Source organism: Malaclemys terrapin, chromosome 10 (genome assembly GCF_027887155.1).
Source record: "Malaclemys terrapin pileata isolate rMalTer1 chromosome 10, rMalTer1.hap1, whole genome shotgun sequence".
NCBI lineage: Eukaryota > Metazoa > Chordata > Testudines > Emydidae > Malaclemys > Malaclemys terrapin.
In genome coordinates this window covers 65,708,864-65,736,570 of record NC_071514.1, presented here as the reverse complement: position 1 = coordinate 65,736,570, position 27,707 = coordinate 65,708,864, and the positions used below count along the sequence as shown (strand labels likewise).

The 27,707-nt window shown below is 40.1% G+C and overlaps 1 protein-coding gene across 2 annotated transcripts in view; it reads right to left on the bottom strand.

The window, feature by feature from the left end:
- PARN (poly(A)-specific ribonuclease) overlaps positions 1-27,707 on the bottom strand; it is a 151,163-nt gene that overhangs the window by 40,416 nt on the left and 83,040 nt on the right. For both annotated transcript variants that reach the window (XM_054041870.1, XM_054041871.1), the window contains exon 22: positions 1,574-1,763. In XM_054041870.1, coding sequence (XP_053897845.1) covers positions 1,574-1,763 — 190 coding nt within the window. The remainder of the gene's footprint in view (positions 1-1,573; positions 1,764-27,707) is intronic.

The following is a 27,707-nucleotide window of genomic DNA, read 5'->3' as shown; positions in this document are numbered from 1 at the left end:
TCAAAATACCTCAGAACTCTTCCAATATTACCAGATTACCTATGCTAACCTATAGGAAGTTAAACTGTATGAAGATGGATTACAGCAATGCAGTGTATTTTACTGTATAAATTCTATTCCTAGATCAATTCATTTCACAGAAAGATTAAGTAACTGAGGCTTCAGAATCTTTAGAAGTCCTATAGTAGATTATGTAACATGCCTTTCTCATTATTCATGCTCCCTCATACTGAATACCCAACTATGAAACACAATTTTTTTTTGGAAAACCTAGATGAACTCCTCACCTACCTCCCCAAAGAATCACTTGTGCTCTTCCGTCTCTCCTAAAGATTCCTCACAAACTTTTAAACTCCAAGTTTGACATGCATCAAAATGTGATAAGCAGCCAAAACACCTGTTTTGTTCATATTAAATACAAACACTCATCTACAGTGTAAGTATAAAACCTGTTTGTAAGGATGTTCTTACTGTGAGAGAGAAGCCAGTTTTCTGTACTGCAAAATCCAACACATTCACAGGAGAAGGGGGCTTGGAAGCTACAGATCGCCACATTATTCATACAAAAGGAGAAGGAAGCAGAAAAAGCCCAGCAGTTTAGGATCAGTTTTGCTCCCTATTTGTACCTCCTCCCATCCTGTAAAAACGTCAGGCCTGCAGCTCCCTTGAGATTTTTATAAATTTAAGAAGGAATCTATGAAACAGTGCAGTAGAGACTTTCAAGGACAAATCAGAGATGATATGAATTACAGTAACACTTAGAGGCCTCAGACCTCAGAATTGCACTAGACAGTGTACAGTGAGATCCCCCTGTCTGAAAAGCTCACTCTAAACAGACAAGACAAAGCAAACAAACAGACGCAAGTCCTATAGCAATTTACTGCGCCAGGACTACAACTAACTCAGTCCAATGGATCATTAATGAGGGCAAAAATTCATGGCAACCCTTTAATTTTCACTAGAGACTCAAACAAAATCTAACCTAAAAAATAGGTGGTTAATTAAGGTAGTCAAAAAGAATTCTTTCCCTTCTTCCTCCCCACTTTTAGATACACAGAAGGAATTTTCATTATGATTGTTCAGTTGGCTGTTTCCCAGGGAGTGAGAAAGTATGTATTACCCTGTGCTAGCACCTTGGAAAGTCAGCCAGAAGACACGGATAGCAGTACAAGAGGGAGCAGCTCAGGGCTTGTCTACACTGGCACTTTACAGCACTGCAATTTCTCACTTAGGGGTGAAAAAACACTCCCTGAGGACAACAAGTTTCAGCGCTGTAAAATGCCAGTGTAGACAGTGCACCAGGGCTGAGAGCCACGCTCCCAGTGCCGGTAGCTACGCCCCTCGTGGAGGTGGGTTTTTTAGAGCGCTGGGAGAGTTCTCTTCCAGCACTCTGCCACGACTACACAAGCCATGTTAAAGCACTGCCATGGCAGCGCTTTAATGCTGCCATTGTAGACTAGCCCTTAGTTTCCAAATCCTAAGAGAAGCCGTCCAGAGTAGCTGAAATTAAGGATAAGTTGTTTTCTTTCCATGTGTTTTATTATTATTATTTTTACTTATGAAAAGTTCTCACCTGTTAACACAGTAGTACCGACTCTGGGGAATGTATGGTGTGTACTGTGTTTTTAACCGCTTTCTTTCCATCTCCTTCCAACTATCTTCTGTCCACTTTCTTTTTGCTTGTTTCTCTTCATGTTTTTTCTCAACATATTCTGCATAGGTCTGGATCCTATAACTTTCAGCATACCTGCTGGTGTTTACAGCTATGGGGAAGAAGAGCATTGGATATTATGTATAGAACAGTCTTTAAATACAGCCTCCCTTCCCCTGAAATAACTTACTTTAAGAAGGTGGAGTGAACAGCTTGATCTGTGAATATACACAATTCAAAGTTCAACTGATAGTGGTAAGGAAATGCAATAAGATCCTGCTAATTTTATGATAAACACTTCAGGACTGCAGGATGCACAAGAAATAGATCGATTATGGAACTGTAAAGGACAACTTCCAAGTAAGAGTGCCCACATTTTGCAGTCATCTATCTAGGACAAGGAAACTAGTTTGCAGGAGTGGAGATTTCCATCCTTACTCCCAGGAGATGGAAGTTTAAATATGACACTCATGGATACAATAGCCTACATTTACCCATACCAAGTACTGTAGGACATGCTACATTCACCCTCCTCATGTGAAGGAAACAAGCGGTTTTGTACCCTCTTAATTCACATTGTTGCACGATAAAATATTTGTACTGTTAGCACTGCTCACAAAAATGAGCCTCACAAAAGGGGTTCATTGGTTTGAAGATTTTTTTAAAAAATGAGAAACCATCAAATCTTCCGTCATTATCCCTTCCAGACTGCTCATTGGCAGAAAAGCCTTTCTGGAATTTTTCCTTTAAGTCTCATTACTTAACCCAACAGGTTTATTTTGCAAGTTTGCCAAGAAAAGAGTACATTTACAAAACCTTAGACGAAACCTAGTTTTGATTCCTGCACAACACAGCTTTAGTTGAGTTGCATTTTCTATTATGCTAAATATTCATTAAAGAGGCAAGCAGTCTATTAATTAGCACCCAGTTACTCCCATTATTGTAGCCCTCTACTTGTTAGGACTCCATTTCACTGAAACACTACTGCTAATTTATGGTGGAGTGATTTCTCTCAACACATGCAGAATTAGGATCACTTAAAAAAACACCCCACTTTCATTGCCTGCCTTCGCACAGCAACAATTTACCAACATTCCTTCAAGTCCCAGCAGTTTTACAGTTGTCAGCCTTTAATCTGCAAGCCCAGTTCTGGCTTGAAGCCATCGCTATAATGGATGAATCAGCAAAATGAATTGGCTGTCAGCTGGTGTCCTCTGCTGTTTCCAGTTTAACTGTTTGAAAGAAAGTACTGTAGGGTGATCAGTAACACTAAAGTTTTACAAACAGTTTATAAATTATTCACACACTTTGTGTTATTCTAATTTAGTGAAGAGAAGACACAAAATGCTGAAGTTTATTATTGCTTTTTCAGTCCTTTGCAGGAGCCAAGTTGCTCCTCACTTAACATTTTACATTACTGCTATCCCATGTATTTAAACTGGCATGTCTTAATCTCACAGTTCCATATAGGCTGGGAAGCAATATCAATGATGGTGGAATTTATTTTTCTTTTAGGACTGATGTTTGTATCCAATAGATTAAATATTTAAAAGTTTATGCAATTAATAACCCATGAGCCACAGGTGGCATATATTAGTGTTGCTGAAGGAGCATAAACCTTTTATTACAAGCATAGACAGCTGAACTAAAGCATGTTATAGACTCCAGGAATAGTCACGTCTTATTTAATTTCTGATTAATGGGAAAATTGTATAGGATTTTTGTAGCAAAGTTAGGCATTAAACATATACAGTACATCCACACACATTAAAATTTTCTATTAACAACAAAGCTTCAGGATCTGTGTCCTTAGAAGTTAAAATTATTTATTGCCCAGAGAAGTAGTTTTAACCCTTTAAATATGATTTAAACATGGTCAAAAATGAAAGAACTTCAAGAAATATATTGAACTCCCCACACTTTCTCATCCCAAAAAATACGTTTAATACAACTGAGGAAAAATCCACAAGAAGCAAAGTAATAAAAATTTGATGCCTTTTAAAAAAAAAAAAAAATTCACAGAGTTAATGTTTTTTAACTAAGTAGAGGAATCTGCTCTTTGAAGCCCTGTGTTTTATAGCAGCACATTCAAAAATTTTATATACTGAATGACCTACCGCTTTATGCAATGAGGAGATGAGATTAGCATATACAAAGTTTTAAGAAGCAACACACACAGCTGAAACTTTCTTGTATGGCTTTCAGCAATGACTGGTAAAGAAGGGTGGTTCTTTAACTCAATTTGCAGCTATATTAGCAACAAAGCTTTTAGAATAGCACTCTTCATGCCACAATAGCACCAACATGCTACATTTTGCATCTCCTGCCTAATGGCATGTGTTTCCAGAAGCTGAATCTCCCTATAACACAGGGAGCTCATTAAAAAAAGGTTTGCATTATTTTGTTAGTTGAAAAAGCTGTCCTCTCCCTTTTTACCTCTGAGTGAGCAAGTCTGGTTTAGGATACCAAAAGCAAGCAGCTAAGTTAAGTTATACACCAAACTAGATCCACTAAATGATTATTTTAAAAAAACCCAAAAAACAAACTGTAATTGCAAACATAACACTGTTATGAAGAATATTTCTAGCACAGCATCACCCCCAGTTACTAGGCAGATTATTAAACAGACTCGCTGAGGCTGAGTGATCTAAAAGGAATGTGCACAAACACAAAGATTTTCTTTCACCAAGTCACTGCCCTTGTACAAAACTGAAATCATGCCAGACAGCCACTGAGAATATTGAGCATATGAAGTACATAAAGTGGTCCCACAGATAAATATACAAATTAAATGTGTAGATATAAACAATGTGTAATTTTTCTATTACACACAAAGAGCTACATTAAAAGAAAATTAAAGTTGGAAAAATCAAGCACTGAAAAGTTAAGAAATTGCAGAATAAAGGTTACTGGGGGAACCTTAATTTGGCCCCTTGTATGTATGTATTATGATGCTGTCTTTAATTACATGATCACATGCTATTTTTTCCACAAAACCCCAGACTCATTCACTGCACAGGATGGACACCATTCAACTAAATGAGCAACTATTCAATATTTTGTTTTATCCTCATTGAGCAACGTGTAGCTTTAGGACTTATTTACTGCACATTTTTCAACCCTTGTTCTGAACAAGGGATTATTAATTTCCTCATGGGCTTTCCTATTGCACTCATCACTATAATATCCAAGTACTTTACAAATAAGCTATTTGCACAAAATCCCTGTAAGGTGAAGGGTGATGATATCTTCATTTTACAGATGGAGATCTGAGGCAGAGAAAGAGTAAGGTCAAAAGAAGCCACAAATTTTGTGTGCCCAATTTGAAAAATCAGAATACCGTATACACTCATTCATTAGCCCGTTCGTTTATAAGCCAACCCCCCAAGATGGATAGGTAAAAATAGCAAAAACTGTATGACCCTTTCATAAGCTGACCCTATATTTCAGGGGTTGGCAAACCTTGGCTCCTGGCCCGTTAGGGTAAACCGCTAGCGGGCCTGGATGTTTTGTTTACCTGGAGCATTCACAGGCATGGAGCCCCTCAGCTCCCAGTGGCCAAGGTTTGCCGTTCCCAGCCAATGGGAGCTGCAGAAAGTGGCGCCACTGGGAGCTGCGGGGCTCTGTGCCTGCAGACGCTCCAAGTAAACAAAATATCCCGAACCGCCAGCGGCTTACCCTGACGGGCTGGGAGCCAAAGATTTCCAACCCCTGCTATATTTTAAAAGCTGGCGTCACAAGAAACACTCAAAAATTTTGCTAGAATTATTTTAATGTAATCTAATGAAAAACCTGTTATAACAACTGACCAAATATATATTCATCTTCAAAATTACAGTCAATATTTAAAATCAGTAAATGGACATTTAAAACCAGTAGCTTAGAACAATATAAGATTTTAAAAAGTTTTAAAATCCTTCAAAGTCTGAATCAGTCTCTGATTCACCAAACAGTTCATTAAACTCTGCTTCAGTCACAGCTGCACCTGCATTGTCATCATAGATGTCGGCAGTGTCATCTTCAGACGCAGATTCCTTCTCATCACCAGCCTCTGTTGTGTCATCATCAAATATGGCATCATCTTCTGACCCGTCGAGTGCATTGCTGATAGAAAGATCATTTAGGAAATGCTTTATCATTTCTGAGGGAATGGACACCCAACCCACATGTCCTTGATCCACTGGGTGACTAGATTGATTTTGGGCTTCATAAGATTCCCGCCTTTTGTCAACTTCGCCATGCCTGAGCACATCCATTCAGACCACATTTTGCGTAGCCTGTCTTTAAAGGGTTTGTTCAGGCAGACATCAGGCAGCTGTAGAACTTAAGTTAAGCCTCCAGGTATTACAGCCAAAGTAGTTCTCATATTTTTGGCCACATTTTTCACCTCATCCGTCTTGTGTGCCCCGAACATGTCCCAAACGCGCATAGCAGGTTTCTTGAAAAGTGCTCCTGGTCTCTTATTCCACACTTTTTCCAGCCATTTCATAGTCCCACTTTCATCCATCCATCCCTTTTCGTGTGCACATATGATGACACCAGCAGGAAATTTCATGTTTTTAGGCAAGGTTTTTCTTTTAAAAGTAACAACAGACGGGAGCTTTGATCCATTTGCCAAACCCCACCATAAAACGGATTTTTTCATGGCCAGTGGTTTTAATTAAAACTATTTTTTCACCAACACCGGTTACCATTATGTTACTCAGGAGATCAAATGTCATCGGTGTTTCGTCCACATTTCCTATTTGTGACCGTTCAAATGCATATTCCTTTCGACATTTTATAATAAACCTTTGAAAAGATTTGATTTTTTTCTTCCAGATCTTTGTTCGCTGACAGAGACCATGACAGTTCATGAAGCAAGTACACCAACCCGCTGACGCGACAAACATTGACGGCTTTACTGACTTGTATTTGTCGTCTTTCGACATTTGCAGAGCACGCAGACGAATTCCAGTTCTAGGGACAATGTATCCATGTTGTCGACATTCAACAACCCAAATGGAGATCTTTCTCCAGCTCAGGAAATAAAGCACACCTCGTTGGACATTTTTTCTTGCTTCTTGGCATGTCTTTTAGTGTTTTATTTTTTCGCCATTCTTTTACTTGCTTCTCATTGATACAGAATTCACGAGCTTCTCATTGATACAGAATTCACGAGCAGCAGCGCAATTGTTTGCTTCTGCATGTTCAACAACTTTAAATTTGAATGCTGCGTGATAAGCAGACCTTTTTCTTTTGATTTCACTGTTGTTCATTTTAAATACTAGTATGAAAATAGTTTATTATTATAGTAGTTATAGATTTTTGTAAGACTTTATATAGGAATGTTACCTGCTTTATCACTGTCAAATTATTATTGTTCTTTATTTCAAAGCAGCCCTGTAGACTGGAATGTATGTGGGGAGAACAGGCTATTTCAATTTTATTAGAGATTCCATGGATTCTGCACATTATATTTTCATATTGGCTCGAGACTTATGAGGTTCACTGGTAGAAACGCATGAAGAGATCAAATTACACAGTAGCGGACTGACACCAGTGCTATAGTACTATTGTTCATTGTATTTTTCTGATTGGCTCATAAGGCATAGCATTTTGTGAAATGCATGGGTCAAATATCATGCAGTTCTGCATCACTGCTCTTTTAGTATTCCTTTCAAGCCAATCTAGTCCACTAAACAAAGCCTTTGCAACTTTAAAAGGCTGCAGTATTCACATCAATAAATGGGTGGGCAAACTTTAGCTCCCAGCCTGTCACGGTAAGCCGCTGGCGGGTTGGGACGTTCTGTTTACTTGGAGAGCCTGCAGGCATGGATCCCCTCAGCTCCCAGTGTCTGTGGTTTGCCGTTCCCAGCCAATGGGAGCTGCAGGAAGTGGCGCCACTTTCCGCAGCTCCCATTGGCTGGGAACGGCGAACCGCGGCCACAAGGAGCTGAGGGGCTCCATGCCTGCAAATGCTCCAGGTAAACAAAACGACAATGTATTAGATATTCAATTCAATGATTCCATAAAGTTCAAAATTTGATCATTTTAGTGTAGACCTGTTTATAAGCCGACCCCTGCTTTTTGATGTGTCACTTTTTGACCAAAAATGTTCAGCTTATGAACAAGTATATACGGTACTTTGCATTATATAGCCCACTGACTTCAGCTGCAGGTGTGAGTGCTCAGCCCTACTGAAAACCAGGACCCACAGTTTCGAGCTGGGCACCAAGAAAATGAGGAACCCAATTAGTGACCACCTGTGAAAAGCTTGGTTTAAGTGGCTTGCCCAGCATCACACAGGAACTCTTTGGCAGATGAAAGTACAGAATCCAATTCTACATGACAGCTTTCAACTGCCTTAGCAATGAGACCATTCTCTCTCTTCCTACAAACCCCCGCTCCCCGGCCCATCTCATTCATTACACATTTTCAATTTCTGCAATCCATGAGGCAGGACAGTCTTGCAGACACCAATTTCTTTCACTACACAACACTGATTTATCTCAAGCAGAGACAGTCTGTGCACTGAAAGAGAAAGGGGTCCTCTGGAAAAAATTAGCTGCGAGCATGTAATTAAGGCTATGTCTACACAACAGACCTTACAGAAGCACAGGTGTACTGCTGCAGTTGCGCCGCTGTAAGGTCTCCTGTGTAGCTGCTTTATGTTGAAGGAAGAGAGCTGTCCAAATTGGCACTTTTGTTGGTGAAACTTATGTCGACCAGGGTGGTTTTTTTCACACGCCAACTTACAAAATTTTACCAACAAAAATGCTAATGTAGACATAGCCTAACACTGTATATAACACACACACACACACACACAAATATTAAGATTGCACCGACAGCCTGAATTCTGGCATTTCCTAACTTCTGAGAGCTTGATTATGCAACCTGAATAGTGTTCTTTTATGTGTGTTTGTGCAATTTAATTATTATTTTTTAATTGAAAAACAAATTCCTTCATATGACATCATACTGACACTAACATGCATCAGTAGGGTTGGAACCTTTAGATCCACCACACAGACTTCTGCCAATTGAGTTAATGGAGTAAATGAAAGTAATAGAAGGTTGTCATGCTCTTTGTGGACCAAATAAGATACAGAGAGACTTGTTGACAACAGAGGAACAGTGACATGAATTTTGGTTTCTGTTCCAAGCTCTGAAGAGGTGTTTGTTACTTGGCATATACTCTTCTGCCCACTTCCCCAAAACTTCTGCTCCAACGCATACCTGTTCTAGTTCTGTCTCCTCTCCAAATCTAGCTCCTTGTCCCAGCCCCATTCTCCTTGCCTATCCAGTCCTACTCTCCACACATGCTTCTTATCCTGTACCAGTCTTTTTGCCTAGCCAATCCCATTCTCCCGGATTGGACTTGCTATCCAAGTTCCAGTCTCCCCCATCAACTCCCAATCTCATCTCTCCACACACAGTCAGTACCATTTCCTCCTACTTTCTCGTCCAATCTGTATCCTCTCCCCACACTGGCTCCCAGTCTCCCTCAGGGTATGTCGACACAGCAACTAGACACCTGTGGCTGGCCCATGCTAGCAGACTGGGGCTCATGGGGCTCAGGCATTGTTGCTATGTAGGTGACTTGGCTCAAGCTGGGGCCCAGGCTCTAGGACCTGTGGGGTGGGAGGGCCCAGAACTCAGGCACCATCATAAGCCCATTAGTCTACACTGCAATGAAACCGCCCCGTAGCCTGAGTCCCCTGAGCCCAAGTTGGCTGGCATGGGCCAGCCAAAGGTTTTTCTTTGCTGTGTAGATATACCCTCAGACTCCTCATACAATCTCAGTATACCTGATTCCCCTGCCCTGGCTCCTCATCCCAGTCTTTTTGCCCAGACAGTCCCAGTTCCTCCCCCACATCCAGTTCTTGTCAGATCTGTCTGTGCTCCCCATCTTGCCCATTATCTCCCAACGGTTTTCCACACTGGTTCTTTTCTCTTTGTCCAGCCTATTTCAGTCTCCACTTTCCTCACACAATCTCAGTGTGCCCCCAGCAGCCAACTAACTCCTAGTCTCCCCCTATGCCTCCAGTATCAGACTTCCCTCAACCCCCTTGCTCCCAGTCTCCTTGCCTACCCAGTCCCTTGCCAAGGCTCAGACTCCTTTCCTCAATCTACTCCTTCTATTCCCCCTGTCTGGCATAGTCCCCTCTACATTAGAACCAGACTTCTTTCCTCTCCATGCTGCCTGGGTGTCAGCAAAAGGGTTGCTGAGAGTACAGGAGAGATGGACTTTCTGCTCGGTGTTCTGGTGGTTGGCCCCATCCTGGCCTAGAGCAGCCATTACAGGAAAAGGCCTTCTGAAATCTTGTAGCCTGGTGAAAGCCTGTTCAGTTGCTCTATGCATGTGCTATCCCTACAGTCTAGTCAGCACTAGGAGCTGTGAGAAGCTTGAACATTCTCACTGGGGCAGAATCTTTTAGCTACTAAGCTCTAGCAAATGTCTACTCAGCATGTGGGAACTGCAATTTTTCAAAGGTTATAACTTCGCAAAATTTGGGTGGATTTTCAGTGATGGCAAAGAGCACATCCCTGACAAAGTCCACAACCTGCCAAATTTTAAGCACCTGGTTCAAAGTATGAGACGCTCTAGCATTCCCAAAGAAAAGGTCACTTAAAAAAAAATGGACAAAATATATTTTTCCCTAACTTCATTCTTGGAAATGGCTCATCTGAAGTCTAGCACAAGGTTTTAAGCCACTGAAAATAAGGTCTTAAAATAGGAAGTGTCAGACGACTTTAATAGGTGGAGCTAGTAGCACAACCTAGCATAAAATAAGAGATCCCACATTTAAGGACATATCCAGGATGGAGACGAATATTTAACTTCTGATTTGTGGTCTACATAGACAAAAAAACCATTAGTGATATGAAAAAGTTCAAGCGGAGATAACTATATTAGGTCTTGCATCACATAAGAGCATCACTTACAAAGATTTCCTTCCTTCAGGTTAAGATCTCTCCTGAAATCATTTCTCTAGTCAGCTGAAACAGAATGCATTTTAAAAATGGTGGATAAGAGAAATGTAAATAAACGGTGTGGATTTATAATGAATAAATCTTTCTAAACTTGACTGCTTTTTACAGAATTACAAAATCAGTGGATGAAGAGAAGGCAGCAGATTTATTTGTATTTTAGTAAAGAATCTGGTTGTGTCCCAACTTTCTTGAAAAGCATTTTTAAGCTTTTGGCACTAAGATTATTCATGAGGAATGAAAATGCTGAAAATGAATGGCAGAACAAGGTGGAAATGCTTGAGAAAAGATACAGTGGAAATCCATGAAACACTTACCACTCCTCAATAGAAAGGAGAAAGGATAAAATATGGAAGTTGCCTGGTGAAATGGATCATGGATTTTGCAACTCACACTCAAAGCAGATCTGAATACCATGGTTAATCATCACCGGCTCATTCACCTGCACGTCCACCAATGTTATATATGCCATCATATGCCAGCAATGCCCCTCTGCTATGTACATTGGCCAAACTGGACAAGCACTACGCAAGAGGATAAATGGACACAAGTCAGATATCAGGAATGGCAATATACAAAAACCTGTAGGAGAACACTTCAACCTCCCTGGCCACACAATAGCAGATGTAAAGGTAGCCATCTTACAGCAAAAATACTTCAGGACCAGACTCCAAAGAGAAACTGCTGAGCTCCAGTTCATTTGCAAATTTGACACCATCAGATCAGGATTAAACAAAGACTGTGAATGGCTATCCAACTACAGAAGCAGTTTCTCCTCCCTTGGTGTTCACACCTCAACTGCTAGCAGAGCACCTCACCCTCCCTGATTGAACTAATCTCGTTATCTCCATACTGATTTATACCTGCCTCTGGAGATTTCCATTACTTGCATCTGAAGAAGTGAGGTTCTTACCCATGAAAGCTTATGCTCCCAATACTTCTGTTAGTCTCAAAGGTACCACAGGACCCTCTGTTGCTTTTTACAGATTTAGACTAACACAGCTACCCCTCTGATGGTTAATAAGATCCTACAGAATTCCAACTAAAAATCTTACCAAGCGGGAGGCATTACAACTTTTACACTGTTTTCTAAAGAATGATTATCCTAAATCATCATAAGGATAAAAGCTTAGTTTGATTTGTAGTGAAGAGATTGGTAATAACTCTGTTAAATATGCATAAATACAATTTCTCCTAGCAACATTCTCTGACTTGTGTACAGAAGAAAAAGCCTAACTGTGCTAGGAACCATTACTGTACACAGTGGTCCCTCTGAAAGTTGTAATTTTTTTTTTTTAAATGGAAGTGTTTACGTAGTATCTGTAGCACCAGAAACTTACTCAAGAAACATTCCTGGTCCCAAAGAGTTTACGCTCTAGAATGGTTTACTATTGATCTCAATTCAGCAATTGGGAAAGCAATCTTAACCATGGTATCACAAATCCATAATATTAGGTGGTGAGACTCTTTTAGCATTAGTTCTACTACTGTATAAGAATTGGCCCACAAAAGACTAAAGCTGTAACAAATCGTCATTGATTTTAAATATTATGGCCAGCTGCATTATTTTTTTTAAAAAGGTAACTTTCATTAAAAAAAATTAAATATGTTTTTTCAAGTAGAGGCAGACGTGTATTTCCAAATAGGTGTGTGCATGCACCAGAGCCTTTTCTTAGTAGTACATGTAGAGGGGTAATGCTCACGCCTTGTGCCTGTAGCCCTTCCCCATGTGATATGAGGTGGTGTTGCCCCGACCCCCTCTCAGTTCCTTCTCACCCCCCATTGGCTAGAGTTGGAGCTCTGTGCAGTTTTTTTATAACCTCACAATTTATCTCAGCCTAGCTTTTATTTCTATTTTGTTACATAGTTAATAGTTAATTAGTACTGTTAGTTAAAGGTTACAATATATAGTATAGTAGTAGTGTTTCCTGGTGATGCCCTCACCGGGGTTCAAGCATTGTCCTTCATGTGGAGTGGCGATTCCTAACAGTGACCCCACACGTGTTGCTTGCTCTGCCTTGGCAAACCCACCTTAAGTAGTACTGTTCAACCTGCAGATTGTAAGAGAAAGCCTCAGGTGGTGTAAGACCTTCGCCTTAAGCAGCACCTGCACGAGCAGGCCATGAGGCCTGACCCGGTACCAAGGAGTTCTTCAGGCTGTAGATTGCCTTTGGGTTTGGATAGTGGTGCCACCTCCCATTCTAGGGCAGGAACCACTCTGAAGAGGTGCAGGAGTTGTTCTCCATTATCAATGCCAAAGAAGAGGAGCATAAGACCAAATCAGGAGTGCTCCAGGTCCTGGGGCAACTCCTCTACCTCCCCTAAGAAGAGTGTGAACTGGGGTGTAGAAACCTCTGATTTAAGAGTCTGTACCCCTACGCTCACCCCTTTTACAAGACTATGTTAAATTTTGTACAAAGTATACTGTGTAATGTATCATTTGAAAATTAATGTTTTGCTGATTATTGTGCTGTTGTGTGGCAACATTGTATGTAAAGACATAAAATTCCACTGTATACTAACGAGGCATGTTCCAACATGTTCTAGAGGGCAGTCACAAATGAGTTCCCCATAGACAAAAGGCTTGCCAATGCCCCAGACAGGTGTCAATGAGATCAAACCAACCATCACCTAATTAAATGGCCACTCTTTGGCCAGAGAGAGGGTGTGTGTGTGTGGGGGGGGGGGGGGAAATCACATTTTGACAAAGGAGCAGTTTAAGGTTCCTGGCCCTGCATCAGGCTATATAGAGCTGCACAAGTGAACTGCACTCAATTTCTTCTCCACCACAAAATCCCTCAGCAGAAACTCTGAAGCAGAGAGAAAGAAGGGCAGGTAGTAGAGCACACACCTTGAACAAATCCAGTTACTGCACAAGGTGAGTAACCTCTCCTTCTTCGAGTGTTCTCCCTATAGGTGCTCCACTTCTGATCAGTACCCTCATTTAGAGGGGGGAGATTTGGAACAGAGTCCATGACTGAAGACAACACTATATTCCTAAGGGCAGCATCTGATCAAAAGAATGGACCACCAAAATGTTTGGAAAAGATATTACTGAAGTCCAAGTTGCAGCCTTGCAAACTTCCACAATGGGAACCTGCTTAGGCAATACTACAGAAGTACAAAGAGAGCTTGTAGAATGGTTAACAACTTAGAATAAGGTTGCATATTGATAGATTCATAGCAGGAAATAATACACCCAGAAATCCACCTGCAGAGTCTCTGGATAGAGACTGCAGACCCTTTGGATCTGTTAGCAATTGAAATGAACAATCTGAAAGACTTTCTAAATGGCTTGTTTTTGTCCAGTTAGAAACCACCACCTTACTGATATCCAAGATGCCTAAGACAGTACCCTTCCTAGTTTTATGTGGTTTTGGGGGGAGAGGGGAAATGAGAGATGGAGGAGTTGGTAATGTGAAATTCAGATGACTCATTAGGTAAAAATTTAGGATGTAGGTGTAACAAAGCCTTGTCCTTGAAAAACACTGCACAAGGGAGGACCTGGCCTTTAAGTTCCCCATTTCCCCGACTCTTTGGCTGTTTTCAAGGTAGACCATCTGCCCTGAAAGGTGGGTGTTCCTAGATGTGCCCCCAATCCAACAAATATGCACTTGTTGTTAAAGTGATGATTGGAGATGGTGGATAAAGGAGAGACCTGCACAGACCTTGCAAGGGTTCTTCCACCAATTGAGAGTGTCTCATACTTGACAAGGGACAGATACTAAATAGGTTAAGAAGAGAAAAGGTAGCCATCAGTTCAAAGGGAGATCTCAAGACACTTCAGTACTAAGTTTAGATCCCACCCAGGTGTGTGTTCTTTTAGTCTGAGGAAAAAAGGGTTTCCCAACCTTGATAAATCTTATCATGGGATGAGCAAACACTGAGAATCCTTCAACTAAGGAATAGAAGGCTGTTCAGCCAGCAAGGGAACTCTGACAGAACTCCTAGATAACCCGGATTTTTTTTAAATTCCCAAACCGTTTGTTCAGCATATGAACTGTTCTGAATCACCCTTGGAAACAGCAGACATAACTTTGCATGACCTTATGCATGATGCACAACAAAGGTACACCTGCCATATGTCCCAGAAATTAAGGATAATTTCTTGTCGAAGTCTGGAGTACTGGAAGTGGTCCTGGTCAACCAGAAACCGAAAGAATTTCACAAGATGGGTAAACTGCGATATGAAAATATGCAACCTGAAGGTTAAGGGCTGAAAACCAATCTCCTGTATCCAACAGTGCAATTATAGCTGCTTTCACAATGTTGTTTAGAAGTCTTAAATCTAGACTAGTTCTCTATCCTCTGTTTTTCTTCAGAAACAGAAAATACTTGGGGAGTAAAATCCCTTCACCCTGTGCTGAGCAGGAACTGGCTCTATAGCTCCTTAGTAGAAGGGAGGTGATTTACTATCTCAACCAATGTTCATGAGACAGGTCTCTGAAGAGGGACAGGGAAGTGGGATAGGAGGAGGGAGATAAAATGAATGGAGTAACCCAATCTTATAAACTCCAGTACCCATTTGTTGGATATAACCTCCTCACATGCAGACAAAGTGGGAGAGATGGTCCTGAAAGAGAGGGAGGTGGGTAAACTGGTGCAGCTGGAGATAAGAGAAGCACGGCTGTTCTGGGCCTCAACCAGACTGTCAAAATGCACATTTTGACAATGGGGGTGGTTGAGTGGCTCAATCAGAAGTACTGTGTGGTCTCTTTCTTTGAAACCTCTGGTTTCTTCCTTCCTTGGCGTCTCAGTAGGTCTCCAGAAACCAGAACACTGGACTGAGTAGGATCTCTGGGTTGTCTGGGATCCACTAAACCAGTTTATTTTTAGGTGTAGACAGACTCACCCACTGCTAGGTGCCATGCAACAAATCCCTCAGTCTCCCCCTGGGCAACCATCTAGCTAGACTTCATTGTGAAGCTCCCAAAGTCTAAGGGGTATGCAAACATCTTAACTATCATCAACCACCTGACAAAAGCTTTGTACCTGGTTACTCTTCTCCAAGGCAACTGTCCAGTTATGAGTAAACTAGGTTGTCTGTCTCCATGGACTCTCAGAGCTTATTATTTCTGACAGTAGTGCTCAGTTCATCTCTCACATCTGGCAGGAGGCCCTCCGATTGTTGGAACTACGCTCCTGCCTCTCTTCAGCTTAGCAACCCCAAATGAATGGCCAGATGGAAAGGGTGAACCAAATCCCGGAGCAACATCTCCAGTTTTATATCAACCATCACCAGAATGATTGGTTCTTGCTGTTACCTGATGTGGAGTATGCATATGATAATGTCAATCATGCCTCTATGGGACAAAGCCCCCCGATTTTTTTGTGAACTATAGGTTCCAACCCCAATTCCACCCTGAATTACCCACATCCTCCCTCAACCCAGCCTGCTGAAAAAGTGTTGATGCCCCTAAACTCATTTTAAAAAGTGTGATACTATTCACAACTTAGTAACACACAAGTTTATTCAAGAGTGAATTATAATTGTTCCATTAAATAACAATGACCACAGTATAATTGAACTTCAACATCCAGGGGGGAAGAATCTGGATCAAAATCTCTAACACTGCAACACAAACTTTTAGGAAGATGATTTTAAAATAGGGAATTATTCATGACCCTAAAGTGAAGAGAGGGAACTAAAATTCTTACACTAAGCACAAAGGCTACTTAAGCAGACTATGTCAGTTACAAAAAATATACATAACTAAGCAAAAAAGAAGCAACAGAAAAAACATAAAAGGCAAGACTCAAGAAGTTATCTGAGACAAACCTGGTCTCTTTCAGGTAACGGAAACCCAACCCCAATAGAAGTCAACAGAAAGGAGCATAAACTATGGAATGTAAAATGGGAATTAAGAGAATTAAGAAGAGCATTTGAAAAGCAAATAGCCAGACAAAACCAAGAAATGTTAGTGCATCAGAAACAGGAACTGGATCTGAAGCCATTTAGGACTCTACAGGTTAAAACCAACCCACCTAATATGTTGAAAACCAATAGGCAGACAATACAGATTCCAGAAATTAGTGTTGTATGTGCCTCACAGGTATCCTGGTTAGTAAAACAGGATGACATATCCTGTGTCACTTCGGATTATGGTGTCAAGTATCAGGGGGTAGCCATGCTTTTTTAGTGAGCCAGCCACTCCCAGTCCCTATTCAAGCCCAATTAATGGTGTTAAATTTGCACATGAATTTTAGCTCTGCAGTTTCTATTTGAAATCTGTTTCTGAAGTTTTTTTTGTTCAAGTATGGCTATTTTTAAATCGGTTATAGAATGTCCAGGAAGATTGAAGTGTTCTCCTACTGGCATTTTTTTTTAACCCACGAAAGCTTATGCCCAAATAAATCTGTTAGTCTTCAAGGTGCCACCCGACTACTTGCTGTTTTTCAGATTATAGATTGATTTCAGGCACACAGAGTATACTAATTTTGGTGGGAAAAAACTATGGATTATGACAGAAAGGGACAGAAAATACTGTAAATATGCCATTCTATAAATGGACGGTTTGTCTTCACATATAATGTTCTTGTTTCCTCTCTGAGAATTGATACATCAGAAAGAAGATTCAGAGATGGGAGACGGTAGTCAGAGGCACAGAAAACTTAGTCTTTTTCAATTTCTTTATGCAAATTTAAAGAGGAGATGAACAACAGGGGATAATGGCAATATATAAAATAAGCAGTACAGAGAAAATTAAGGAGCTAGTACTAGCTACGGTCGGGCAGAGGATACTGGACTACATGCACCACAGATCAGACCCAACATGGAAACTGTTGCGCTCCAATTCAGATGCGTCAGCCAGTACTGTAACAGCACAATCTTCAAAGAAAATTCAGATTCTGGATATGCAGACCTGAATGTGGTACTGCAACCCACTCTCCATTTAAGGTTACTTTAAAGATGTTATACAAATACTTCTTTACACATTGACTTTATTCCTACGTATGTTTCAAGGTTCCTTTTTTTTTTTTTTTTTTAAAGATGACAAATAAAATGGATAAAATGAAAGAAGTTAATCCCAACTGCAACATTTAAGTGACATAGCAAATGCTGCATTTGTCATGGCTATCAATCACATTCCTTAACCTAGAAAGGAGAAACAAGTGGGAAGTGATTGGCTGAGCTAAACTTAAATTGAATCACAACAAACAAAACCAAGTGAAAGTCAGGCAATCCCATCATTAACATAAAAGTGTCTTATGTACAAAGAAGTTAAATGACTAATGATAAAGAGTCAAGTGGCTATTAATGTTTACTTTCCTCACTCAGTAAACCTAACAGCTCAGCTATTTCATCTCTGCAAAAATCTTGAGTTTGAAAAGCCAGTATGATTGCTGTACACATGCAAAGCCACAACAAACAAGATCAAGACAGCTGCTTGAAAAAGCAATTTACTACTTTACTCCTAAGCATCATGAGTTAACTACCTCTTAAACTATTCTGCAAAAACTGTGCTTTATATTCATCAGCTGATAACTATTTTACTCTAGTTGCCAAGGCATGTGTCATTCTACTAGGGCAGTGTTTCCCAAATTTGGGACGCCGCTTGTGTAGGGAAAGCCCTGGTGGGCCGGGCCGGTTTGTTTTGTTTACCTGCTGCGTCTGCAGGTCTGGGCGATCGTGGCTTTACCTGGCCACTGTTCGCTGCTCCAGGGCAATGGGAGCTGCGGGAAGCGGTGGCCAGTACATCCCTCAGCCCGCGCCGCTTCCCACAGCTCCCATTGGCCTGGAGCAGCGAACCGCGGCCAGAGGGAGCTGTGATCGGCCGGACCTGCGGACGCGGCAGGTAAACAAACCGGCCCGGCCCGCCAGGGGCTTTCCCTACACAAGCGGCATCCCAAGTTTGGGAAACACTGTACTAGGTACAAAAATTATCGTCTCCCAACTCACTCTCAGCCTATGGGCAGGAAGTTAAAACATCCCCAACCTCCCTTTAAGTACCTAACGTAAATAGGAAAAACTTTATATATAAATAAAAGAAATAGCATTCTGACAGATCAGAAAGGCGCACAGTGGTTACACACAGGTATGTCACATCAAAATGAAACTGGAAACCATTATGAAAAACATTTGTGTGTTCTTTTAATAAAGAGGTCTTATAGGCTTATAGGCTAAGGGCTTGTCTACACTACAAAATTAAGTCAACTATCTAATTCGACCTAGAGCCCCCGAATTAATGAAGTCGATTGTGCATGGCACACCATGCTCATTGTCTCAACCGAGTGAGTCCTCATTAGCAGCACCTCCATCTATGCACAAAGCAGTGCATCGTGGGTAGCTATCCCAAAGTGCAACTTGCCGCAGTGTGTTTTGGGAAGTTTGTGCAATGACTCATGGGACCAAAACATTGTCGCAGGGGAAAATGGGAACATTGCATCGGCATCCCATGATGCCCTGTGCTCCCTCCCTCACATCAACAGTAAACAACCCAGTGGTTTTTTGCGCCTTAAAACTGCGGCACGTACGCCATAACCCGAGACCCAATACCCAGAATTACTTGAATTCGATTAATTAAACAATTTCAGGACTAAGTCAGAAATATAAAATGCCAACAAAAATGTTTTGACTGAGGGCAGCACTGGGAAAGCTTTGAACCAAAAATCTGTTTAGGGAAAGTTTAAAAACTTCACAAAAACCAAGAGCCAAGTCAGGCCATGCTAAGTTAATACTTCCATTTGTAAGGTGTCCATTATTGAATATTAAATTTAAATCACTTTAAGCCACTCTGTAAAAGAGACAGAAATATGATTGAAAAACTATAAACTGGAGATTTGTTTCAGAACTTTTCATAGGAACCAACCTGCACTGAATTACTAACAAGTGAAGCCATTACTAATTACACATCATCATTTTACCAAATATTATTAAAATTTAATTATGGAAGTTACTACTTTTCTGATGTTTGCCCATATTCCCATATGATTTAGTATTATATAGAAAACAGCAGTTGAAAATGCTAACTCTAGTCTGACTATTTTCAGCATTATTTTCTCAGTCCCCCTCCTCACCTGTGGTAACGAACTTTGGGTAATGACCGAAAGGACAAGACTGTGGGTACAAATGGCGGAAATGAGGTTTCTCTGCAGGGTGGCTGGGCTCACTTTCCGAGGCAGGGCGAGGAGTTCTGCTATTCGGGAGAGCCTTGGAGTAGAATAGACACTCCTTCAAATAGAGAGGAGCCAGCTGAGATGGTTCAGGCACCTGATAAGGATACCATCTGGGAGGCTTCCTTTGGAACTCTACCAGGCATGTCCTACTGGAAGGAGGCCCCAAGGCCAACCCAGGACACGCTGGAGGAATAATATCTCCCCGGCTGACCCAGGAATGCTGGGGAATACCCCAGGAGGAGCTGGAACCTGTTGCAGAGGAAAGGGAGGTCTGGTCCTTCCTACTCTCCATACTATCACCGCAACTCTTGCCAGGAAAAGTAGCATAAGGCAAAGAGAAAAATAATTTTCTCAGTTACAGCTATACTTGTGACCTCTTAATTTACTGGGCCATAAGGTTAGGCAATATCTTTTCTGTATTATACAATGATTTATTATGTCATTTCATAGCCAGCTTACATATATGAATACTGGGCAGCATCAGTTACATCTAGCCAAACATTTGTCTTTATGCACAGTCAGCATTTCTTTAAAACTGTGAAGCCTTCTTTTAAAAGGTTGGGTTCAGTTTGTATGTTTCATTCACTATCGGTTTGAGATTTTCATCAAACAAAAAATTATGTTTAGGTAAGTTCACCTGCTGACGCAGAATGCCTTACACAATGTTTATATTTGTAGCTTTTATGACACAAGATTTTAACTTGAAAAGTAGCTTTTATTATAAGGAAAATATAGGTCAAACATTGTCACTGAATTAGACTGATGAATGCAAACATGTATACCAGTAAGAGTGAGAAAAAGACACCATGTATCCTTCACATTGCACATACTTTCACGTTCTGAATACAAATATTTTGACATTCCAAAGGAACTACTGAAAAAATTTCCTCTTGGCAATGAAAACAGATGGATAGTACAGTCCATTAAATATTTAATACTGTGCATCTAAAATGTAGACTTTGTTCTAAAATGGTTTAAATTCTTAAAAGATCCAGTTTTCTTAAATACTGAAGGAATTCCAAGCATTTGACCTTTGCACACTGTTTAAATACTTCAGAGATTGAAACAGAAGCTGAGAAATAAATGAATCTATTCCAAAAACAGCCACACAATGGACCAGCTATAAAATGAAAGATCATTAAAGTTACATTTTTGCAATGGAGCATTATAAATGCCAGGGCCCTATATTTAAAGTTATCAGTCAACCAACCTTATTTTGTATACAATACATGTATCTAACTGAAGTGTTTAATAAAAATTAGGTGACAGCTGTGAATCTACAGCCAATGAAAAAGTGGTTTGTTTCATATTGATTATAGAAGTCTGCCCCTGTGTACCATAACAGTGAGTCTACAACAGGAAAAATCAGACCTGTATTTCTCCACTAGTGATAACACTAGAAGCTGTAAAATAGACAGGGCACAGGCATTTTAGCAGTCATCTAACCAGAGCAACATTAGATAGTGATAAATGTCTGGTGCCTGTCTCCACTACAGCTCCACCATTGAAGGATGAAGGTTCAACTTCTCCTAGGGTAGACTGACCCTGATTCAGTAAGCAATTCAGTTCTTAGTTACAGTCAAGTACTCTTGATTAGTTCAGTAAATGGACAAGTGCATTGCATCTCATATCCAGTGTTTACTGGTACAGAAATACTCCTGAAACAAAACACCAACACAAGTGCACCATTCAGAACATTTCTTACATCTCCAAAAGATCATTAGTATAATACTTTAAATTAACATTTAAGTCTATTCAAGTCTGGGAGTTAAAAGCCTTTCAAATATTTTGGAGCACATGTGTAACCAGACAAGAATCCTCAGCCTTTATTACTACTAGTAACAATAATTATATTGTTATAATTTATAAATTATAACTTATAAATATTGCTTATCTTTAAGGCATTTTACAGAAAGTGCTTGAGAATCACATCATCAAGTTCAGTAAACATCCTCTGGGTCCCTTTGCTGCCACTCCAGAAGCCCAATTGTCTGCAGGACTCAACCCCAGCTGCAGAATTTGATCAATTTTTTTAAAGTTTGCAATTATAAAACTTAGAAAAGAACCTTCAGAATATGAACTAATGTAGTGTCTCTGCCTGAGTCTGCAGATGGCTTCAAAGAATAGTTCCGAGGTACACATAACAGCTTACATTCACCATAATAGGAGAGGCGTTAACTCAAGTCTACTAATATCAAAATTATTTCACAGTTAATCACTGTAGCAGAAACACCCAGCTAACACATTTGCCGGCTACAGGATACAGCAGCAGGTACTATTGGAGATATCTTGGTGGTTGGTTTCTAGGGTTAGTTTTAACATGCTCAGCCATTATTCCCTCCCTTGGATTAAGTTGTCCCTCCCGCTAAAGAGGGAAGCGATTCAACCTCCCTCCATAAACCTCCACAGCCTCTTGGTGCCATATCTCCAAACCACTGCCTGCCTCTTCCTTGGTGCCAGAAGCACTCAAAGCCATAATGTTTGTCAGTGGTAAAGATAATCTCTTCTATTATATTCAAGGCCCATCCCTATGGTATACAAGTGCTTTTCAAAGACTGATGCGACTACTGTGGAACTTTTGAATTTCAAGCCTCAAGTGACTTAACTTATAAAATCAGTGAGTAACCAAGTTGAGATAAAACCCTGAAGCGCTGCTCTCGACTGGACTAAAGAAGTTTTTTACTTCATTTTGGGTAGCCATTTAAATTAGAGCCACATTACCTTACCACTCCAAACATATTCAGTCATAGGTACACAAATTACAAAGAGCAACAGACAAGACTCATAACCTTCTTATTTAGAGTCTGCAATAAAAAAAATGTATGCCCCAATCACAGCCTCCAATAGCCAGGTAAAGGAGAGGATTCACAAGACTGAAGTACACTAGGATCCTTGCTATCCAGATTCTGAAAGTGGTCAAATTAGACAAAGATGCAATGGGAAATAAGATAGATAAATACAACGTAATGCCCACTTCAGCCATCTCGATCCCATTTGGCTCTCAGACCTTTACGAGCTCAAGAGGATTAACAATTCAAGTGAGAGTAGTGCAAAAAATATATCACAACTTGAGCTGTTGCAACTGCTCTAGTTCAATGTCCTCCTTCAGTCTAAATGAATTGGACTACCCAAAGTCCAAAGGAAGAAAACATCTGACACAGTAAATCCTGTATGTATCAGGATACCAACACATGGGACAATTTAATAGTTGCTCTTCACCTAGTACAAGTACATCAAATTGAAATTTTAAACATTTGAAAGCTGTGACCACCACACTCCTCAGATTCAGGACAAGGAAGGAGGAGAAGCTTGAAATAAAGAAAACTGCTTGCTACTGCCTGAAAAACAGCTAAACAGAAAAGGCTAAAGAAAAGGATGGGAACAAACCAAACCACCATTTGACTGCTGCCACCAAAATTTAAGATCTGGCAGCAAGGAGAAAGGGAAATGGCCAGCACATGCTCTGCTATAGCTTTGAACTGCCTCCAGAAATGAGGCAAACAGCCCATGCATAGCAGAATTGTGGGAGGCGCTGGGCTGCAGTATGATAAAATACACCCATACAACCTGACAGACTCAAAGTACTAAGGTACTAATGAATAGCTCAGACTGGTTACACTGCTCTACAGCCAAAATGCTTCTGAAATAAATGTAGTCAAACTTTACTAATTCTGGGGTCACTGAGAAGGAAAATGATGCTTAAAATTTTTGATTGGCTCTAGTTTTCAAGATATGCTATTGGGTCAGTATATACGACCCTTGACTTGGGAATGGCGGAGGATAAGTGAGTTAGAAAGGGAAGGGATCTCAATTTAAACCAGAAATGACTAAAATACATTTTTGACTGGATCTATGAATAAATCTATGACTGGGTTTGGACAGTACTTGCTTTTTAGGCAAAACAATGAATGATGCAATCGGAAGCTGGTATTGCGTCATACATATGAATTGCATCATGTTATTCCTAGAAGTAACGGATGATGCAATCATAACGAAGCTTACATCACTCTGCTGAACAAATCACCCTATATCCGCTCTAAAAATCATACAGTGTCGTGCTCTCTTATTTGTCAGTGTTTGATTTTGCAAAGGGACACATTTCTGTTTAGCCAAAGTGAGCAGAGATGCCTCGTACTTGTGTGAACAGTGCAGATAACTTCTGTTATGTTTGTGGTGAAGTGACTTTTGCATCACAAAAGCGCAGTATAACCACTATGGTTAAGAAAGCTTATCACCTTTATTTTTGCTGCAAAATTGGAGATCAGGACAAGAGGTGGGCCCCACACATATGCTGCAACACTTGTGCAAGAAATCTTCGCCAGTGGTTGAACAGGAGAAGGAAATCTATGCCTTTTGCAGTGCCAATGATTTGGAGAGAGCCAACAGATCATACCAGCAATTGTTACTTCTGCATGGTGCCTCCAGTTGGGAAAGGTATGTCAAAGAAGAAAAAGTGGACTGTGCATTATCCAAACATTCCATCAGCTAAACGCCCAGTTCCCCACGGAGAAGGACTGCCGGTTCCTGATGCACCAGATTCATTCTCACTTGAGTCAGACGAGGAAGAGGATGAAACTTCTGGTCCTGAACCATCAATGTCACAGGACCCACATTTTCTCCCATCCTCCTCCTCTGAACCACACCTCATAACACAAGGTGAACTGAATGACCTTGTCAGGGATTTGGAACTACCCAAGAGTAAGGCAGAGCTGGTGGGCTCCAGACTATAGCAGTGGAATCTCCTGGCAGGTGAGGTTAGGGTTTCCATGTTCCGTGACCGTCAAAAGGATCTTGTCCCATTCTTCTTCATGGAAGGTGATCTTGTAGCCTGCAACAACATGGATAGTGTGATGGCAACCCTCAACATCGTTCACGATCCAGATGAGTGGAGACTGTTCATTGAGTCATCGAAGACGAGTCTTAAAGCTGTTTTACTGCATAATGGCAATGTTTTGCCATCAATTCCAGTTGGTCATGCAGTCCATATGAAGGAAACCTATGACAACATGAAACAACTTTTGAGGTGCATAAACTATGACCAACATCAGTGGCAGCTTTGTGGCTATCTGAAGGTTGTTGCTCTCTTGCTTGGTCTGCAGACTGGATACACAAAGTACTGCTGTTTTCTCTGCGAATGGGATAGTCGTGCAAGAGATTCCCACTACATCAAGAAAGATTGGCCACTCCGACAGTCATTGGAGCCTGGGAGGAAAAGTGTTCAGCATCCACCACTTGCTGAATCAAGGAAGATTTTGTTACCACCCTTACACATCAAACTGGGTCTGATGAAGAACTCTGTCAAGGCTACTGACAAAACACAAGCAGCTTTCAAGTACCTCAGTGGAAAATTTCCAAGGTTAAGCTAAGATAAAGGAAGGTGTCTTTGTTGGTCCTCAGATTCGTGAACTTCTTCAAGATGATGCATTTGACCACGCTCTGCGTGGCAAGGAAAAGACGGCATGGAAAGCTTTCCAGTTAGTGGCAATAAATTTTCTCGGAAACAACAAGGCAGACAACTACAGGTTGTTGGTGGAAAACCTCCTCAAGGCATACAAAAGCCTTGGTTGCAAAATGTCACTAAAGATACATTTTTTTGCACTCTCATCTAGATTTTTTTCCACCAAACTGCGGAGCAGTGAGCAACGAGCATGGCGAGCGATTTCATCAGGACATTGCAACAATGGAAAAATGCTATCAGGGCAAATGGAGCCCATCAATGCTTGCAGACTATTGCTGGACAGTGACAAGAGATGCTCCATTTAATGAATACAAGAGACAAGCCAAGAAGCTCCAAGTAGACACTGAATCGACTAAACTATGTACATAATAGTTTTTTGCCTTTTGTTTCATAATAAATTTTATTTATATAACCCTTTTGCTGATTTTTAAAGTGTTACATAAACAGGACAGATGAAATATCATGTAAAGCAACCATAAACACATGAAAAGACCTAGGTTTACAATTTATGATTAAAACTATCTACACAATATACATAGACAAAATGTAAAAACTTAAAATATCTTCAAAACAGTAGCCAGTTGTTTTAATTGTCATATTTGAATTCAGCACATCAAAATACATAATAAATAGCACATTTTATCTCTGAAGCAGACGACTTCTCAAAAATTGTAGACCAGTGTTATTGAATTATTTCAATAGATATCGATTAGATTTTGCTTTAAAGCTGTGCCAGGTGCTGAACTCTTTCCTCCATCTCACCCCCACTATTCCCAGACTACCTAAATGTAGTCTAAACGTACAACTCGAGATTCCTACAAAGCAAAACTCACTCAGATTCTCCAACAGTACTTATTTACATGTGAACTTCTGCAAAGGAGAAACTAGCTTCATAAACAGATGAAGCTGGCAACCATTCAGAAACAGAATAATCTAATGTAACTGGTTAGAGAGAGCTGAAAACCCTAATATTATATGCCAAGAATTTGTTTTGAAGTTTTTTCCTATATTCCCAACTGACATCCCAAATTAATAATCCCACGTATATATTGGTTTGTTCTTTTAACTAAACGTTTAAACAGTAAAAAACCCAAACTTAATATTTAATGGAAATATCTACTAACACAGGTGGTGTAGTCGTCAATCAATGTACCTTCTTTCCTATCACGTAAAAAGCCTCCCATATATGCAGTAAGAGAAATAGCAATGGTCAGTCGACAACCAAAGTGCTTTCTAATTAAGCAGCTGCCTTTAATTGGTGGCTACAGATGGTAATTGACTATATTGTAGGTTGCATGCTCCGAGGTGAAGGAAAGGTTGCATAATGAGGTAAAGCTCAATTATTCTCCAGAGAACACACATAATTCAAGGAACAATTTTTATTAGAACATGTATAAAGAGATAGATTAAAGAAATCTAAATCACTGTATTTTAGAGCTACATTTATTTGCAATTAATTTGGAAGTGTAATGAATTAACACCAAATAGTTTCAGACAAACGTATGTTAAGATAGAGCCAGATAGGAACTAGAATTTATAAAAAAAATCTTCTAGTCCCATTTAATGTGAACTATGTAAGCAAACAATGTCATGTGACCAGTTTAACACAAGGAGGATCATAAGGCAGATAAAAGGGTGTCTTCAACGAAGAATATCCGAGATATAAAGTGCACTGTTAACATACTGTAATTCCAGAGAAAATCTCAGCATTACAAAAAAACTATTGCGACAATAAATAGTTGCTTGTTCCATTGCATCATAATATAGAATTATGTCAAGAAGCTATTAGTCTTCAGTCACTTGAATGATTTAGTTGGTTGAACATTCTTGGGTACTTTATAATAGAAAGAACAAAACTGTTCAAAAGCAAAAGAGTTTCTACCTGGTTTGAAACATTGAGAATGTGGTAATGCTTTGCAAATTTCAAATAGGTTCATATACTGCCTATAAAAATAGTGCCCCATCCTGTTTGCTTTCCGTCAAAATATTTCTCCAACATGTAAAGATTTGTCAGTCTTTGGAGGGAACAGAAATGCTTAAAAATTAGCATGTTTTTTACATTGAGCCATATGGGATTTGAAAGTAAATTTTACATTTCTTAAAGTAAGATAGAGTTCATATGCTCTCCCATTTATCAAGTATTTTTTACTATGCATTACAGTTACCAGTATTGATATTTCTTCTTTCAGAAACCGATCAGTAGTTTATATATCACTGGGCTTCACAGATACAAAAGCTTTATTGCTTCACACTTTTATACTGGATTTTAGTTCATATTGAACTGTTACATCCGGAGCTAAAATGTTCCCAGCATGCAGATAAGCAAGCTTTCAGTTAATCTGAAACCCACAAATCTACAGTTAACAGGGTTACAAGTGACAGAAATAGAACCAAGGAGATGAAACAGAAAACTTCACATTAACAAAAATCTTTCTTTTAGGTACTGTAAATGTAAAGTGTGACTTTGTATTAATCTATTAAAAATAATTTGACATAATGGATTAA